Genomic DNA, 18756 nt, shown 5'->3' on the forward strand with positions numbered 1-18756 from the left:
ACTGCATTGAAGAAAACATAGGTACTAAACTTATGGACCTTGGGTTCAAAGAGCATTTTATGAATTTGACTCCAAAGGCAATGGAAGTAAAAACTAAAATAAACAAATGGGATTATATGAAACTGAAAAGCTTCTGCACAGCAAAAGAAACTATTGACAAAATAATGAGGCAACCAACTGAATGGGAGAAGATTTTCGCAAACAGTTCCTCTGATAAGGGGCTAATATCCAAAATATACAAGGAACTCATGAAACTCAACAACAAAAAAACAAACAACCCAATTGAAAAATGGGCAGAGGACCTGAAGAGACATTTCTCCAAAGAGGATATACAAATGGCAAATAGACATATGAAAAAATGCTCAACATCGCTAATCATCAGAGAAATGCAAATGAAAACCACAATGAGATATCACCTCACCCCAGTCAGAATGGCTTTCATCAACAAAACAAATAGTAACAAGTGTTGGAGAGGCTGTGGAGAAAAAGGAACTCTCATACACTGTTGGTGGGAATGCAGACTGGTGCAGCCGCTATGGAAGGCAGTGTGGAGGTTCCTCAAGAAATTACGAATAGAATTACCATATGACCCAGCAATCCCTCTCCTGGGTATCTACCCCAAAAATATAAAAGCATTTCTCTATAGAGACACGTGTACTCCAATGTTCATTGCAGCTTTGTTTACGGTGGCCAAGACATGGAAACAACCAAAATGTCCTTCGATAGATGAATGGATAAAGAAGTTGTGGTACATATACACAATGGAATACTATTCGGCGTTAAGGAAAGATGATATAGGAGCATTTGTGACAACATGGATGGATCTCGAGAGAATAATGCTAAGTGAAATAAGTCAGACAGAAAAAGCAGAGAACCCTATGATTTCACTGATATGTGGTATATAAACCAAAAAGAACAAGACAAACAAATGAGAAACAAAAACTCATAGACACAGACAATAATTTAGTGGTTACCAGAGGGTAAGGGGGTGGGGGGTGGGTGATGAGGGTAAAGGGGATCAAATATATGGTGATGAAAGGAGAACTAACTCTGGGTGGTGAACACGCAATGGGATTTATAGACGATGTAATACAGAATTGTACACCTGAAATCTATGTAAATTTACTAACAATTGTCACCCCAATAAAAAATAAATAAATAAAAAAAAAAAAAAAAGAGATTTCCAATCATCCAATATATTTGGCAACTCGGCCCTGAGCTTTCCTCTTCAAGATTCTTTGTATAAATTGGCTCTAAGAATGTGTTATTGGAAGAAAAACATATTCCATTTTTTCAACACGGTATTTTTCACATTTAAGAGTATTAGTTTTAACAAGACTGTTGTAGTAGAAATCTGTTTATAATCTACAGAGGGTACCCCCAAAAAATGTATACACATTTTAAGAAAGGAAAAAACTGTATTAATGTTGTAATATTCAATATATAGTGGGGAATTTAATGACTGCATGACAGAGAGCCTGTGCTGTGACCATGAGAATAAAAGAGCTATGAGAGCTGACCAAAGCAGGGGCTATGGTCAGCAAAACTGTGTTTACAGAAAGTACTGTCAAATGTGAGAAAAATCTAGACACTCAGGACCATCCAAGATCCTGAAAGCATCATCTAACAATATATAAAAGAAGAGCCCAAAAGAAGATTTAAGGAAAGAACCATGGAGCATTTTTCCACTTTAGTTGGTCTCTCTAAAATAAGTTAATCCCTAGTGACCGAGATATTTAGTTGCTGACTGGAGAAAAGTATGGGGTCACCACATGCAATTCCTGGGTATGCGACTGTATATATAAGCATTTTTCCTAAGATCCAAACCTTCCTCACTGAGACCCTGTATTACGAAATTGACTTTTGCTCTTTCTTCTGTGATGGACAGTTTCTGCCTTCTCTGAACTCCTATTGCCCCGAGAATCAGGCCCACACCATCTGGCTTTAAATGATTCCATGCACATGTATGTCTCTCCCCATAGAGTTGTAAGTTCCTTTAAAGGAAAGACCGTATCTTATTGATCTTTGGATCCTTAACTCAGTACCTGGCACACAGATAAGCGAGAAAAGTTTATTGTTGACCATCATTAAGAAACACTTGCTGATTTTACATTTCATAAAGAAGGGAGTGGATATGATAGGGGAGATAGATAAGTTAGAAATGAGCAGAAGGAGATCTCACCCAGGTTAGAAAGCCCCTTGCTGCAACTCCTACTTGGGTCAAGACCACTTGCAGCTGCCCTCACTTAGGGCACCAATGCCTTACTAGCCCAGCAGGATTCCAGGCTCATACGTACCCCTGAATCAAAGGGATGTGTTTTTAAAAGCCAGAAAAGGGAGAAAGACATCCGGCTTATAAGAGTATACATCCTGCTTATCAAGACCATTTTAGTGAGATTTCCAAACAAACCATAAAAAGAAAATTGACAGAAACTGCCTTGAGAACCAAAGGGAAGACTAGGCACCTCAGTGGGTGAGGAGGATAGATAAAAAGAAGGGAGAAGGGGAGGCAATTCTACCCATATGAATCAAAGCTTTCATACAAGAGGTCTTTCCCCCACTTGGGATTGGTCCCCTCCCCATCTTAGAGTGTATCTGCCTTTACTAATAAACTTCTTACTATCCTATACTTGCACAAAATGGTGTCTCTCAACTGAATTCTTTCCCTCGAGAAGAAAAAGAGCCGAGGAATATTATCACAACACAATAACAGATAAACAAGACTAAAAAGATGTTGCTCTTTAGAAAACAAATATATATAAACCCCTCCCACTGGGCATCAAATAGACATTTTTTAAAATGCAGAGGAAAGTTATGCTAATTAGAGAAGACAGAGCATGATGTGGATAGCTTCCTATAATTAAACAAAGCCTTACTTGGTTTCACAATAAGAGTCCAACATCCTTGTCCTAATTTCATGTTAACACCTATTTCAAATTTTAGATTTGCAAATATATGGTGATGGAAGGAGAACTGACTCTGGGTGGTGAACACAATGGGATTTATAGACGATATAATACAGAATTGTACACCTGAAATCTATGTAAATTTACTAACAATTGTCACCCCAATAAATTTAATTAAAAAAAGAAAAAAAAATTTAGATTTGCCTCCATGATTCACATTATGCCTTCCTACCAGGTTGCAGATTTCACATTCAGGTTCCTTTATTTCTTTTTACCCCCTATATAAGTACAAATTAAACAAGCAAACACTGGCCAAGACTCCTCTTAGCCCTCTAATGGTATCTGCTGAAGCTTTTGGATAGCTTTACTACATAGCGAATGTTAAGTTTGTTTTAAAACTGAGTGACAAGAACCCACTTTAATTGTTTATGCAAAACCTAAAATGCCCGGACAAAGATACTCTCCGTGGGAGATAAAGCTGCCCAAGTCAGCTCTAATACTGTGCCCTACTCTCCATCTAGTTCCACCTGTCCCTAAGGTTTTTATTTCATTTCCCACTGCCACTCCCACTCCACTTTTAGGGACTCAACCCTCTACTTCTACAACTTTGGCTTAAGTATGCACACAAGTGCCTTCTTCTGGCTCCCTCAGATTCCTGATACCACAGACTTAAAGGACAAATACAAAGGCCAGCAAGCACACACTGATAACCCCTCCTCCAGTCCTGGGGTTCCGAGCCTTTGCACGAGCCCCGCACTGCCTGCCCCACCTGCCTTTCCTTCCTTTTCTACTCTGTAAACCCCTACTCATTAGTTTAATCCTAACTCAAGTTTTCCCTCTCTTATGCAGCCTTTCTTGATGCCTTCTCACCACTTCAGAGTTGATCACTCTCTTCTTTGTGCCCTCACTATATTTTGCATTAACAAGTATTACAGCATTTTGGATACAGGGTTATATTTATTTATTTGTATGTCTGCCTCCTCTACCTAGAACAAACCTGAAGGGTGGAGGATGTCTTACTCATTTTATATCCCAGTGTCTAGTATTATGCATTTTCTCCCACTAATCCATTAATTAACTCATTTATCCCTTAAATAGTTGAGCTATGGTATCAGGCACTCCTCAAGGAAAGAGAGAGGCAGAGGATGGACAGGGTCTGGGCTTGCATGGAACTCATACTCTAGTGGGGGGAGACAGGGGACGCAAAACATTAACCTATAAACAAATAAGTTGCTTCTAGATTGAGACAAAGAAAGATGATGAGGAGGAAATGGGTGGAAAGTACTTTGGATTGGGTGGTAGGGAAGATTACTGAGGAAGTGACATCTGAGCTGAGACCTCACTGACAGGAAGGACACAGCCATACAAAGATCTAGGAAAATAGCAATTCGGGGTCAGCCCGGTGGCTCAGGCGGTTAGAGCTCCATGCTCCTAACTTCGAAGGCTGCTGGTTCGATTGCCACATGGGCCAGTGGGCTCTCAACCACAAGGTTGCCAGTTCAATGCCTCGACTCCCGCAAGGGATGGTGGGCAGCGCCCCCTGCAACTAAAATTGAACATGGCACCTTGAGCTGAGCTGCCACTGAGCTCCTGGATGGCTCAGTTGGTTGGAGTCCATCCTCTCAACTACAAGGTTGCCAGTTCGACTCCCGCAAGGGATGGTGGGCTGCGCCCCCTGCAACCAGCAATGGCAACTGGACCTGGAGCTGAGCTGCGCCCTCCACAACTAAGACTGAAAGGACAACTTGACATGGGAAAAAAAATAAAAAATAAAGTCCTGTTCCCCTTCCCCGATTAAAAAAAAAAATTCAAATTCTGTGTAAATGACGTATCTTTAAAAAAAAAGAAAAAAGAAAATAGCAATTCAAGTAGAATGAACTGCATGCTTTCTGAATGAACTGGAGAACTAAAGAAGCATAAAAACAATGAATTAGAAAGTAAAGGTTTCTACTTCTAAAAGAGATACTAAAAACCCAAGATTCATGATCCCCAATGACACTCTGATTCCCAAAGGCTAACACATTTTTGCCAGCACCTTGCCTCAGATCCTCGCTCTCTGACTCTCCACCTGCCCCCTGCCCCCACCCACACAAAAGGTGCTGTCTTACAATCTCCCATTCTAGATATCACAGCTCTCAGTGTCCTTTCAAACTGGTGTTTTTAACTTGAGCTCCATGATTGGGCTTTTGGAATCATATGCAAAAATTTTTGCAGATGTTAATTTTTTAGGTCAAAGGAACTGTAGCGTTCTCAAAATAATCTTTAGTCTCCAAAAAGAGTAAAATCAGCTTGTCTAGAGCAAGAATGATCTCATATTTCAAGGAAGACTTCTTTAGCCTTAAGGCTAAAGGCGTGGGGTTGAAAACACAACACAAAACCACCTCAGAGTATCTGTGAAACAGAGTGACACATGGCATTGGCGTATAGGGCAAGTGAAAACAAAGTCGACTTAGTGGAAGGCTGGGCCTGTTAAGCAGCTTCATTTAACCTTCAAAAATACTTTGTTGAGACTGGACATGAGACACTGAGCTAGATGTCAAGGATGCAAGACAAGAAAGTCCTTGCTCGTAGGGAGCTAATGGTTTGTGTCAAAGGCAGAAATAAGACCAAGGGAGGGAGGGAAAATGTACACAGAGCTCGGAAGGTGAGAAAAGAGTTTTTGGAAGTCTTCATGAGAGAATAGTTAAGGTAGTTTTTAAAGGAATAGGGATTTCATTAGATCTGGTAGACAGAAGCAGATTGTAAGGGAAGAATACATTTTAGACAGGGGAAATGGAATAGATAAAAACACAGACTTTAAACTAAGAACTAATCCTTTGTCCCAAGAAGACAGCGAGGTTGGATGAGGGACCCGAGACGGGGGATATGGCACAATCCACTTGGTTGCTAATACCTTGCTATTCCACTAAATGTGAGTCACTCTGTGGTTAATTCCAGGTGGGTAGAAAATGTAAAAAGTCAGCAGAGGAATAGGTAAAAAGATAAAAGAGGAGAAAATCTATATTTCTGATATAACCTTAAAGTGAGTACAAAAAAGAGGTTGTGTGCAGTTTTTCCCTATTTTTTTTCTCCAGAAGTTGAAGAAAAACTAAGTATAGATTTTAGGAATATCCCGACATATGGCAAAGATACAATGTGACAGGTTTTATATTCTTAATGCCACAGAAATGAACTAAATGAGTTGCACTGAAATGATTACCGTGGCTGCTGCAATTTTGCTTGGCAACTCTGCCAAGAGCCTCAAGGCCTCCCTCAGGACAAACAAGACCGCTGGGATTCACTCAGGTCACATCCCTACTATGAAAATCGTACAATAAATTCAAGGTAGAAATTGACTCTACATTTCCCAAAGCAGATTCATTCATGTTATGCCACCTATTTTAGAGATCACCAACCAGTACCAGTCTCACGGCTGGGGAATCCTCACAAGAGTTCACGAAATATGGAAGGTAGAAAAGGCAGTCGAAATTTTATAGAAGTAATTTTAAGTGGAGCACAACTTTTTATTTCTAATTCTTTCATGCAAGTATCTTTCTTTATTCCAAGCTTCCACATGGTCCTCTCTATTCTTCTGCAGTAAAATGCATATGTCAGTGGATGTGACTAGACAGTTGCGAAACTTTCCTCTGCGACTCAGGTATATATACCTGCTGAGCTCTAAAATGGAAATATTAGAAAATGTCCCTCTGAGGACTCAAAATGGGGAAGAGGACGCGGGTTCGGTGGGATTTGGGGGAAGATTACAGAAGATTAAAAGGCCTTGGAGGGTACCAAAAGGCCTTTGGATTTCCCTCTGATTTAGGCATACTTACCAGTCTACGAGATAACTGGTAAGCATTGCTGGTTCTGAGAGTAAGCCATGATCCTTAAACCAAGGCAATTTTCTTCAGGCTCAGATGTGATCGACCCTGACTAAAAATATTACAGTTTTTTTTTTTTTTTCAGAAATGATATACTACCTCTCATTGAATTATCCCCAAAATTAGGAAGTTGTGATATTGTTTGTTTATACTTCTAATTATGTGTGTGGCAATCACACTGAACTGAATTACGTAGTCTCTTCTCGGGTAGAAAATACAGCGGTGTTTGGCTCTGTTATAATCACGAGGATGTTCTTTCATTATTCATTGTGGATGTACAAGATTCAAGTCACTCATTCACACTTACAATGGGGCTACTGAACGCAGCCTGTCTGGAATGAAGCACTTCACTGGCTCCGTCTCCACTTCCTAGAGCAGAACAGCTCCCAGCAAGATGATTCGAGGGTTTACTTCCCAAAGGCCCATTATGAACCGTCCTGAAGCTGGGAGCCTTGAGTTTTGCCATATTGCTGAGGGAGCCACTGGAAGCGTCTGCAAACTCCTCATCTTCAGAGACAGCTTCCTGATAGGACTCTAACCTCTTGGCTGAGGGATAAAAATCACACTGGGTCATTACCTGAGAAGAACCACTTGCAAGTTGGAGTTAGGCATTTACTTAAACAGCTATTTCACATTATCTCTTCCCTTTTCAAACCTGGCCTCCAAAGTCCCCTCCTCCAATACCCTTAGTTAATGAACTTGCCTCAGGGAGGAAAAGTGGAAGTAATCAGATAGGAACTCCCTTCTTTTCCCATCATCAAATCTACCAACTATCTACATCTGTATCCAAACTCTTTGTCTTCCCTCCTACTACTATAGATAAAATGGCACACACCAAACTCTCCACTTGTGATCTGTACTCCACCCCTTTGGGCTTCTCAAGCACTTCACTCTTACAATTCTGCCCTCTTTCATTTACACCAATCTCTCCTCAAATAATCTCATGGCTTTCTGTCTGTGTCTCTCCACTGACACTGCTACTGTCAAGGTTGTCGATGAGCTCCATGGTACCAAATCCAATTATTACATCTTACCTGAACCCTTAGCAAAAACCAACAGAGTTGACCATTTTCTCCCTAAAGCAGCTCTTGGTTTCTCTGACACCATGCGTTTTCCCTCCTACTTCCATGGCTGTTCCTTCTTAATTTCTCCTGCTGCCTTCTTTCCTCCTCAGTCCTCAAATACTGGGTTGCTGCAGGAGCTCCTTCCCTTCTCCACCTGTTTACTCTTCCTTGCTGGTGTCATCTGGTCCCATCTTTGAAATATCATCTCAGTGCACATGACATCCAAACTTATACCTTCAACTCTAACCTCTAAGGGGAATCCAGGCTCATACTCATATATCCAATTCTTCAATTGATACTTCCAGTTGGATGCCGAGGAGGCTCTTTAAGCAGATTATCTGTGGGGCTCACTCCCTTACTTCCTGCAAATCTCTTATCATGTCCTCTCGTCAGTGAAGGCTTCCTTGATCTAACCACTTATTATAAATCCGGTCCCAGTATTTACTACCATCTATACACTATATATCTTGTTTGTTTTTATTTTTCAAATATAAACTCCAAAAGGAGTTTTGTTTGTTTTGTTAATATGATATTGCCAGAGCTCAAAGCAGTGGTTGATAGATATTCAATAAATACTTGTTGAATAAATAAATAATAGAGATCTTAAATTTGACATGGAGAAACCAGAACTCTCCCTCTTCCCCTCAAAGTTACTTTCTCTAGTCTTCCCCATCTTTGCAAATGGTACCTCACTATTAACTTAGTTACTTATGCCAAAAATCTAGGATTGGCCCTGATTCCTCTTTTCTTTCTCAGCCCCCATATTCAGAGCATCACCAACAGCTGTCCACAATTCATCCAAAATATATCCCAAACATCTTATCTTCCTTCCATCTCTATTACTTTAGTCCAAGCCATCATTATCGCTCAACTGTACTAGTGCAATAGCCTCCTAACTGGTATCCTTGCCCCTTAGCAATCCATTCCTCACACAGCAGCTAGAGTGATCTTCCCAAAAGACAAAGCAGATCACATCACTCCCTGCACCAAACTCTCCAGGGGCTTCACAATTAAGAATAAAATCTCAACTCCTTTTCTTGGTTTACATAATTCAAAATGATCTGACCTCTGCTGACCTCTCTTTCTTATCCCCTTTCTTCCACTAAAATCCAGCCTCATTGGCTTTCCTTACTTTGAAAATTGCCAAGCTCATTTCAGCCCGAGGACTATACTAGCTGCTAGTGAACTAGCTGATTGGAAGGCTTTTGATTGTGAACTTCAAGAGCATGTATTAGGTTGGCGCAAAAGTAATTGTGGTTTTTGCAATTGTTTTTAACCTTTTAAACCACAATTACTTTTGTACCGACCTAATAATTCAGATCTAGGCTCTAATGTCCTCCTTAGAGCCGTTTTGCCTGACCAACCAATCCAGAAGAGCTTTCAAATCAGCCTATATCATATCACCCCATTTTTAATTCTCTGCAAAGCACTTTTCACTATGTAATATTTTTGTTGATTTTAAAATTAATTTATTTGTACTATTTTCTCCAACAGAAGCTCTGTGAAAGCAAGGGCTTCAAATGTTTTGTTTATCATTATCTCCAGAGTCTGGAATACAGAGTAAATAATCAGTAAGTATTTGCTTGTTGGATTGTTAGTTGTCTGTGTGCTGTTTAGTCCCTGGACCAAATTCCTAAGCTGTGAGGTTTTAAAACGTAAAATGATGTTGTCAGGTGTGTTTAGTACAATTACATATGAGTAAGGGGTTATTTCCAAGCAGCAACATTCTATATGGAAATATCTCCTAGGCAATGCTTTTGCTACAAAACCCTGAAGGTGTAAATGTTTTCATTTCAGTGAAAATAGTATGTCTCAGAATTAACAATATGTCTCCCCAGAATTAAGTTCTCAGGAGAACTGGCTCCTACCATTTCTCCCTTCAGCATTCAGCGTGTGTCTGAGAGTGTGAGCGTGTGTGTGTCTGTGTGTGTGTACATGGGCTTGTTTTTAAATCATTACAGAAAAGACACCAGAAGCTCTGGACGTGTTAAGAAGTGTTCATAGGCACAGTTAGCACCTTCTAGAAGCCGTGCAATACTCCATGGCTCCCAAACAGCTATCAGTTACAGTTCAGTCACAACAGCATGTGATTCTCAGTCACGTGGTATCTTCTCTGCATGAGGGGTCACAGAAGAGAAGTACTCACAGGGCAGGAGCAGGTGTCTTCAGGGACCGGGGTGTGAGAAGGCTGGTATTAACCCTCTTAAATGTTACAAGTACAAAATTTTAAATGCTACAAAGTATTAAATACTACACAAAATAATGCAGTGCTTCCCACCATGTATGTTATCAAACATTACTGTAAGATAATGTAAGATACTTCTTGGAGTATTTTAGGAAATACTAACCTCACTAATGGACATAGAGGTTTAGCTCCTGTGATGTTCACTATAGCACTGTTTACCAAAGCAAATGACTGTCCCTAAACGAATGGTGGAGTAGTTATATAACTGATGGCAATTCTTACATGCAATATAGCATAACCACTAGAAGAATAAGGAGAATAGAAAGAGGTCATGATGAAGTCTTGAGAAAAATGGGTATAAAACTAAAAGCACACTGTGATGCCACTTTGTTTAAAACACATACACGTTAATGTGTGCAAGAAAACAACTCAAGAGAAATGCACTAAAATGTTAACAGTGGTCCCGTTTGGTGAGAGTTATTGATGACTTTAAAATTTTCCTGTTTTGCCTTACTGGAATTTTCTATAACATTCTTTTTGTAATAAAAATATAAGAAGATGAAACAAAATGCAGTCTCATATCTAATATGACTAGCTATTTTTTTACATTTATATAGTGATTATGTCTACTGATTATGATTTCTAGTGCTTATAAATACTCGACATTTTATCCTGCACACTCATAGGTGACAAAAAAGCTGGCTTAAAAATATATGTACCTAGGAGAAAATATAGTATAATATATATTTTTAAATTTGGGGCAGGGTGGGATTTCTAAGTTTAACATTACTGGAAGCAACCATAATATTCATAATCTTATTAATATTTATAATTGAAATTTTTTCTTTAATAAAAATATAAAACTTCCAATAAGTGACTCCTTAAGCAAAGTGAAGACACTATGGCAGGCAGAATTCTAAGATGGCCACCAAGATTCCTGCCCTCCTGGTATGAACACCGTGTGAGTATAACGGGACTTCCCTTCTGTGATTACATTGTTACGTGGCAAAGGTGGAAGGATTTCGCAGATGTGATCAAGTTCCTAATCAGTTGAATTTGAGTTAATCTAAACGAAGACTATTCACGGTGGATATGACCTCATTAGGTAAGCTCTTTAAAAGAAGGTTATTAAAGTCAGAGATTCAAAGCTAGAGATTTTATTGCTGGTTGAAGCAAACTGCCATGCTGTGGTGGGCTGCCTCTAGGAACTCAGATGGCCCCAGGCTGAGAGCCAGCAAGAAAGAACTTCTGCCCTCTAACCTCAAGACTCAGAATTCTGCCAAACATCAGGGAGCTAAGAAGAGGCTCCTCAGCCTCAGAGAAGATCACAGTCACACCTAGATTTCAGCCTGCTGAGAGACTCTGAGAGAGGACATAGCTCTCCTGTACTCAGACTCCTCACCCAGAGGCCAGGAGATAGTATACTTGCATTGATGTAAGCCACTAAATTTGTGGTAATTTATGCTGTAATCGCAAACCGATATAATAATAAAAAATGAACCAGAAAAAATATTTACCACATATAGAAGAAAAGGATAACATCAGGGCTGATATTAACATTATTTACCTGGTTCAATCCAGTACACAAATGAAAATGAACACTGGCCCCAGACCATCTAGCCTGGGACATATGAGCCCTGCCTTCATAGATAAAACCCACCTATAGATGACTAAGAATAAGAAAAACTCATTTGTAAAATAAAAAAAACAACACGATCACTTTATCAAGAAAATTAAAATGACCAATAAACATATAAAAAGTTAAACATCTCATTACTAATCAGAGACAAATGAACACAATGAAGTGTTAACTCTGTCTTCAAAAATCACAGACTGAAAAGAGTAACTTCATCCCAATATGGCTGGCCATGAAAAATAGGTATTATTTTCTTGTATTCTATCTATCATAATTTTTAATCTTACTTGTCTATCTCTTTGCCCAAATTCTAAGCTACATGAAATCAGGGACTCGTGCCACATATCAGGAGCTCACTAAATATTTGTTGAATGAACAAGTGATCTTCACTGCAAGTACTGTTATAATAGCAAACTAAGCTTGACCACATACAAAGCAATACTATGCACTTAATGTTAAGTTATTAACTGAGTTGAAAAAAAAGTCTATGAGATATTGTTAAGTAAAAGAACCAAATTGCAAAACAATATTATAACATGTTCTAACTCATAAAAGGGAAAATGTGTAAATATATATGTTCACATATAGAGAAATATGCGTACAAAGTGGATAGTTATATATTCATCAAATTGTTGGATGGTGGTTAACTCCAGAAAGTAGGGCTTTAATTTGTTTTGGACACTTCTCAGAATTATCTTCATAGGAGCACATACTATGTTTATAAATAACAAAATTAATGAAGTTCCTTTAAAGAAAACTGTAATTTATATGTTTATTTCCTTAGTGTCAGAAGTTCAGCTCATCTTAGTTTTTCTTAAAATAGATGTTGTTAACTAAGAATCAATGAATACCTATGTGCTGAATGTTGGGGTTAAGGGAGCATATAATCCCTTTGGAATTATTTTCAAAATACTTTTTAGGGAGATGGTTCACAGTTTCATTAGATTCTCAAAAGTAACTATAACGCAATATCACCATCACCATCTCCAACCCTTGACCTTCTACCATTGCTGGTAATTTACTTTTCTTCAAAAGAAACCAAGGCAATAGACACTTTGACTTTGACCCTTTAGCTTTTGAAAAGATGACAATTAAGTGTAATGCCCATTTGGATGAATTAAGTATCCAATGCATAAATATAACATTTCTATGCTAGAATTATCAAATTTTTAAGTGAGTATAAAAAGACCAATGCTAAAGTTGGTTTTCATAGATACCCAACACTTACCATTTTCTTCATGGCAGTAATCAAAACCTGCCACACTACATCTTCGAAAAACCATCTTATTCTCTGTGAGGGTTCCTGTTTTATCAGAAAAGAGATACTGAATCTGTCCAAGATCCTCGGTGATATTCAGGGCTCGGCACTGAACAGTAGAATCCATTTTCTCATTGTAGAAATCCACATCACTTTGAATAAAATATACTTGTCCAAGCTTCACAATTTCAATGGAAACATAGAGAGAAATGGGGATCAAGACCTAAGAAGAACCAAACAATTTAAAAAATGTTAAAGGGCGAAAAGAAAGGATGAGAAACCAAATAGAGCTGGATAAATAGTAAAGATCTTAAAATTCTATGATGAGCTCGATAGAAATTACCTGTAACAAAATGATCATGGTCCAGAACATATAGAATCCTGCCAACACTGGTGATATGACATGTCCATCAGCCTCAGGGATATTAAAAAACAGTATGTTCTCATATCTACTCAGCCAGATTCCATGACCTTTCAAAAAGACACACAGATATCAAATGAATGCTACATATATTATACAAATATAAAACTTAATTCCTAAAGAAAGAGGGATGAGAATGTTTATTTTGGTTGAAAAACCAACTGTTTGTTTTTCGAAACAAATTCAAATTCAAAAGACTACACATTCTCATATTTTTCTTTAAAACTTTTTCCAGTCTCTTCAGTACTACGGCCACATGTAACTGGATATAATCAACATTCATGTTTTGCAGGCCAAAGAAGGAGAGAGGCAAGGATGTGATTGGAAAAAAAAAAATCATTGGTAAATAAAACCTCCCTTACAGAAGTTAAACATTCATAAAATTTTGACAATAAGATACTTTTAAAGAGTATCTTGTTGAAAAGATGTCAGCAAATAATCAAATTGTACTTACCCAATGCACCAGTTAAACACATTACAGCCAAAAGCAGGACACACCAGAGGACATCTGTATTTGCTCTTCTTTCTAATTTGCTGCGCTTATACCTTGGACCGCTGTTGTTCAGCATTGCTTTGGTTTCATGGCCTACATAGGTAACACGATATGTCAGAGAATGTGCAAATTAAAGCCAGGTAGCAAACATCACAATATAAAATCTCTCTTGCAGACAGTTCCATAAAAAGCAGTCACATAATATATTTCGTTAATTTAGTTTGCTTTTGTAATCCACTTAGAAAAACAGAGACAATGATTAAATGCAATCTGCTTTTGTAGATTGCATTTTGAGTAAGTGGAAAATGTTGACTTGTAGAAAAATACAAAGGAGGCAATGGTGAAAAATAAGAAGTGTAACCAACCTGCATAAACCACAATGCCCACAACAGCCTCTGTGTTTCTAATAGTGCATCCTCTAAGTAATAAATTTTCTTTACTGAGACCCACGCGTTCTTTGTTGGACTGTTCTCTACAAGAAAGAGAGCATATACATTCATTTTTAAATACCAAAAGTGGGGATGTAAAAATAAAACGGCTTTGAGTTTTCTTGATTGCAGCGTTAAGTGAGGTAGTTCACAGCAAAGGTTTCGTATCTCTCGCCCATTTGCTTTTGTTATTTCAGAGTTACCTGCTTTGGCTGGAAAGAAAAGGCAACAAGTTTCTAATTGCCATTGTTCTCTAGTATTCTTTTTTTTTTTTTTTTTGGTCAAAACTTCTAATTTTACAAAAGCTCAAAAATATTCCAAATAAGAAACTTGCTTCTCTAGTACAAATTGTATTTCAGGTAATTAATAGTTGATGAGGGAGAAGTTCTTGATAGAATTAGAAAATCACCATTTTCAACCTGGATGAAACCAAGGATCATTTTAGGCAATGATAATTGGTGGCTGCTAAAATCGTTAGGTGAAAGGCTGATGGGGAACTTGATAACGAAAGGCTAAGGCTGATAGGACAGGGGGACATCCCAGGCCTCCAGATGTTACAGGATAGGAAATGCATATCTTCAAGGGAACCTAATCAAGCCTCTATCAGGGCAAATCAACCTGGGCTCTATGGTTTCTGGGGATCTGTGCGTGTGTGTGCGTGTGTATTTATACACTGTGTATATATATATATGCACACACACGCACACACACGCACACACAGAGGATGCCAAAAAGATGTACACACATTTTTTTTTCCCAAGCATTTTAAGAAAGGGAAAACCTGTATTAAAAATGTAATGCTCAAATAGTTTCCAAGACACAGAGGAAAATTGAGGGTTGCTAGATGGGGGTGGTGGGATAAGGGGGAAGGTGAGGGGATTAGAAAGCAGTCAGTAACCATAAGATTGTCACGGGGTTACAAAAGTTAATTTGGGGAATGTAATAAATAATGTTGTAAAGATTCTGTAGAGTATCCGATGGACACTTGTCTCATTAGGGAGACCACCTCAGGGATGATGTAGATGCCTGATCACTGCACTGCACACCTGAAGCTGAAGCTGAACAATAATGAATGCCAACTACAATTGTGTATATATATATATATATATATATATATATATATATATATGTATGTATGTATATGTACACACATATATATACACATATATATATACACATATATATATACGTATATATATATATACACATATATATGTATATACACACATATATATATACATATTTACAAGAAGCGGAGTACAGCATTAGGAATAGAGACAGTGGAAATGTAATGGCTGTGCGTGATTTGGAGTGGATGGGGGGATGGGGGTTGACACAGTGTGAAGGATATAAATGATAAATGTCTAAGTATTACTTTGTATTGTGCACCTGAAACTAATAATAATAAAAAAACTGGCACCAGAAAAAAAAAGATAAAACACACACACAAAAAATGTAATGCCCAATATATACTGATAACAACAAGTGAATGCAAGTCACATTTGACTTCTGCAATTACAAAAGGTGCTCAAAGTGGTTACCATCAGCGCAATTTTAATACAGTTTTTTCCTTTCTTAAAATGTGTATACATTTTTTTGGCATCGTGTGTGCGTGTGTGTGTGTGTGTGTGTGTGTGTGTGTGTGTGTGTGTCTGTGTATTTGTTATTTTCTAGGGAGAGAAACTATTGCTTTCATCCGATTCTGAAAGTCTGACCCATGTACAGTTTAACAGGATTAATAAGAGGGCCAGAGAAACATGTTAATTACCACCACAAGGATGCAGTCAGCCAAATTGAAAATGTGATAAATTCTGCAGCAAAATGACCCAGTTTATTCAACAAATGAATGATGTGGGGCAAAAGAAGGGGCAGGGAGACTCAACACAGGGATTATGCAATCAGCTCAATCCAGAACGTGGTAAATTCTAGGACCTAAATGACCCAATTTCTTGGGAAGGGAAATATAGAGACATATCAACCAACTACAACGTGTAGACCTCGTTTTGATTCTGGTTAGAATATATTGACTGTAAAAAAAATTTTTTTTTGAGATAACTGGAGAAATTTGAACAAAGCCTAGGTACTACATGATATCAAGAAATTGTTCTTAATTTAGTTAGATGTGATGAGGTTACTGCTATGGTTTTCAACGAAGTCCTTTCCTGCTCTATATTCAAAGTGAAGGAATCACAGTGAAATAATATGATGCAGGAGTGGGGGAAAAGTGGAAGGACAACTGAAACAAAGTAGGCAAAATTATGAAATAGTTAAACTGTGTGAAGGTCCATGAGTGTTCAGTACACTTCTTCCTAATTTTGCATGTTTGAAATTTTCTGTAATAAACAGTTCAAAAATTATCAAAGTAATTACTTGATTGAATTAGTATAGTGGCAAAAATAGAGAGCGAAATGATTGGAAAATTTTTTAAAATAAGCAAAAAAGTAATGTATTTCACATATTTTGAAAACGCCCTCTTAAATTTCAGCATTAAAATAAGATTATCTTTTAAGCGATAGATAGATGTAGATATGTACATCTAGTTGTGTATCTATACAGGTATATACATATATATCTATATCTAAATATACATAAATATACATATAGTGTACATATTGCTTCAGTCTATAAATTGTTTCTTCTTTCTTAAATAGAGGAAAAATGTCATTCTATCTGCTGTCCGTGCAATCTAGAAGTACGAGGGAAAATAAAAACTCGTCAAAGAAGGTTTCATGCCACAAAGGAGAAAACTAGATATCATTTCACTCCTACAATTTGTAAAGCACTTTCATTTAAGAAGTGTATGTTTATATTCTTTCTTCATATATATGGATTTATGTACAAAGACGGAACCATAGGGTGATGGTCAAAGCTAGAAGTGTCCTTGGTTCAACTTCCTAGTTTTACAGATGAGGAAATTAAGTCCCAGCATTCACATTTTCATGTAGGTAACATTCCCAGGCAAGCACCACACAATCCTCATCAATATAGCATGTGTTATCCCTAGAACTTGTATAGGAACAGACTTAATATATAAAAGTATCAGTCCCAAATGTCCTTAGTAAGTATTAAGATTTTTGCCTCATTACATCCCTTTGGTAACCATCACTACATCAAAGCCCAGCATCTATGTTGGCTGCATCTGCCCAAATGCTAAACATGTCCTGCACCTGATGGGTGTGTGGTATTTGGTGCTGACGAAGTGAGACCTTTAGACACTATATGAAGCACTAACTAAAACACACAGAGCTCTCATCCATTGAAAAACCTATGTAACATCTACTATGTACCCAGCACTCCCACCAGAGGCTGGAAATAGAAAAACATACAGCCTTGGCTCCTGTGGTCTCAGAGGAGGTGATTGATATAGAAATATGTAAGTGTAATAAAAATATTATAGCTATAGTGATAGCAACCTGATAGTCAGCAAACAGCGTGGGCACAAATAGGGAGTAGTCCTGCCTGAGAGTAAAAAGATTAGAGAGGGCATCATATAGACAATGAGTTTGAGCATCCCAATTTTTGTAGATTTTAGAAAACAGGCCACAAAGTAAGAAAAGGACAAGGTGCTAGTAGAGTGGCTTACAGTAACGTCACAGGAAAACCACTGAATCTACCTGGGTCCATTATCTCATTAAATGCTTCTCTGCAAAGCCAGCTCTCAAAATAGGCATCAACAGAGCAGACCCAGGGAAATCCAATCACTACAGAAGAAAGAATGTGAGGGAAGGGAGAAGCAGAGAGCATCTTCCAGGAGGAAGACCATTTCCGTGGTCAGACCATGCTAATCAGAAAGCAAGGCAGCACATGTTGAAACAAAGTGCTATCAGAAGTGCTTATGAATGGAGGAAGCCAGGGCGAGCAAACATGGTGTCCAGGAATCCAAGGACGACTGTTCATGTGGACTGCTGGTAAGTGTGAAGGGCCCTGGGACAAGGTAAGGGCTCTGGGGCAAGACTCAGTACCCAGCATAGCAAATGATGCTCTCAAATGCTGTTAAGAAAGAACCATGTCCAAACAGAGAGGCTGGCAAAGGTAGACCAGGCAGATGTTTGGTCAAGTTCATACCAGAGTGAAAGGATCCAAAGTAGCAAGAGATGGCGTTTCAGATATTAGACAGGCTTTAAGAATTGAAACACAGGATCAGAGTTAGCGTGGCAACAATGCTTTTATGAATTTTTTTTAATCTACTATATACACATGCTCTGATCAGATTCTGGGCAGAGTTCTATGCTCCAGATGACTCAGTGCCAGGCTAATTAATGTTCCTTCCTGTTCTCATGCCCATAAACAAGATTCATTCTGCCAGAGGCAAGCCTGTTTGTCAGGAAAGATCATCAGCATTCCCAGCTGCGGGGAGAGGACGGCTCTATGTATGGGTTGGACTCTAAAACAGATCTGATCTCAGGTTTAAAAATGACAGTCCCTGAATCTGACATTTATAAGAGGAAACTATGAACAGTCCTCAGCTGGAGGAAATAATCAAAAAGCACTCATCCTAAGACATG

General features: G+C 38.3%; 1 protein-coding gene across 7 annotated transcripts in view; it reads right to left on the reverse strand.

Annotated features, from left to right (window-relative positions):
* ATP10D (ATPase phospholipid transporting 10D (putative)) overlaps window positions 1-18756 on the reverse strand; it is a 109228-nt gene that overhangs the window by 40774 nt on the left and 49698 nt on the right. For all 7 annotated transcript variants that reach the window (XR_013994114.1, XR_013994115.1, XM_081061582.1 and 4 more), the window contains 5 exons: window positions 14189-14295; window positions 13785-13916; window positions 13253-13380; window positions 12880-13132; window positions 7074-7312 (listed from right to left, as the gene is read on the reverse strand). Coding sequence is in view for 5 of the 7 variants with exons in the window: in XM_081061582.1 (XP_080917708.1) it covers window positions 7074-7312; window positions 12880-13132; window positions 13253-13380; window positions 13785-13916; window positions 14189-14295 (859 nt within the window). In the remaining 2 variants the exon portion in view is untranslated. The remainder of the gene's footprint in view (window positions 1-7073; window positions 7313-12879; window positions 13133-13252; window positions 13381-13784; window positions 13917-14188; window positions 14296-18756) is intronic.

This window comes from Rhinolophus hipposideros (assembly GCF_964194185.1).
Source record: "Rhinolophus hipposideros genome assembly, chromosome: 1".
NCBI classification, from domain to species: domain Eukaryota; kingdom Metazoa; phylum Chordata; class Mammalia; order Chiroptera; family Rhinolophidae; genus Rhinolophus; species Rhinolophus hipposideros.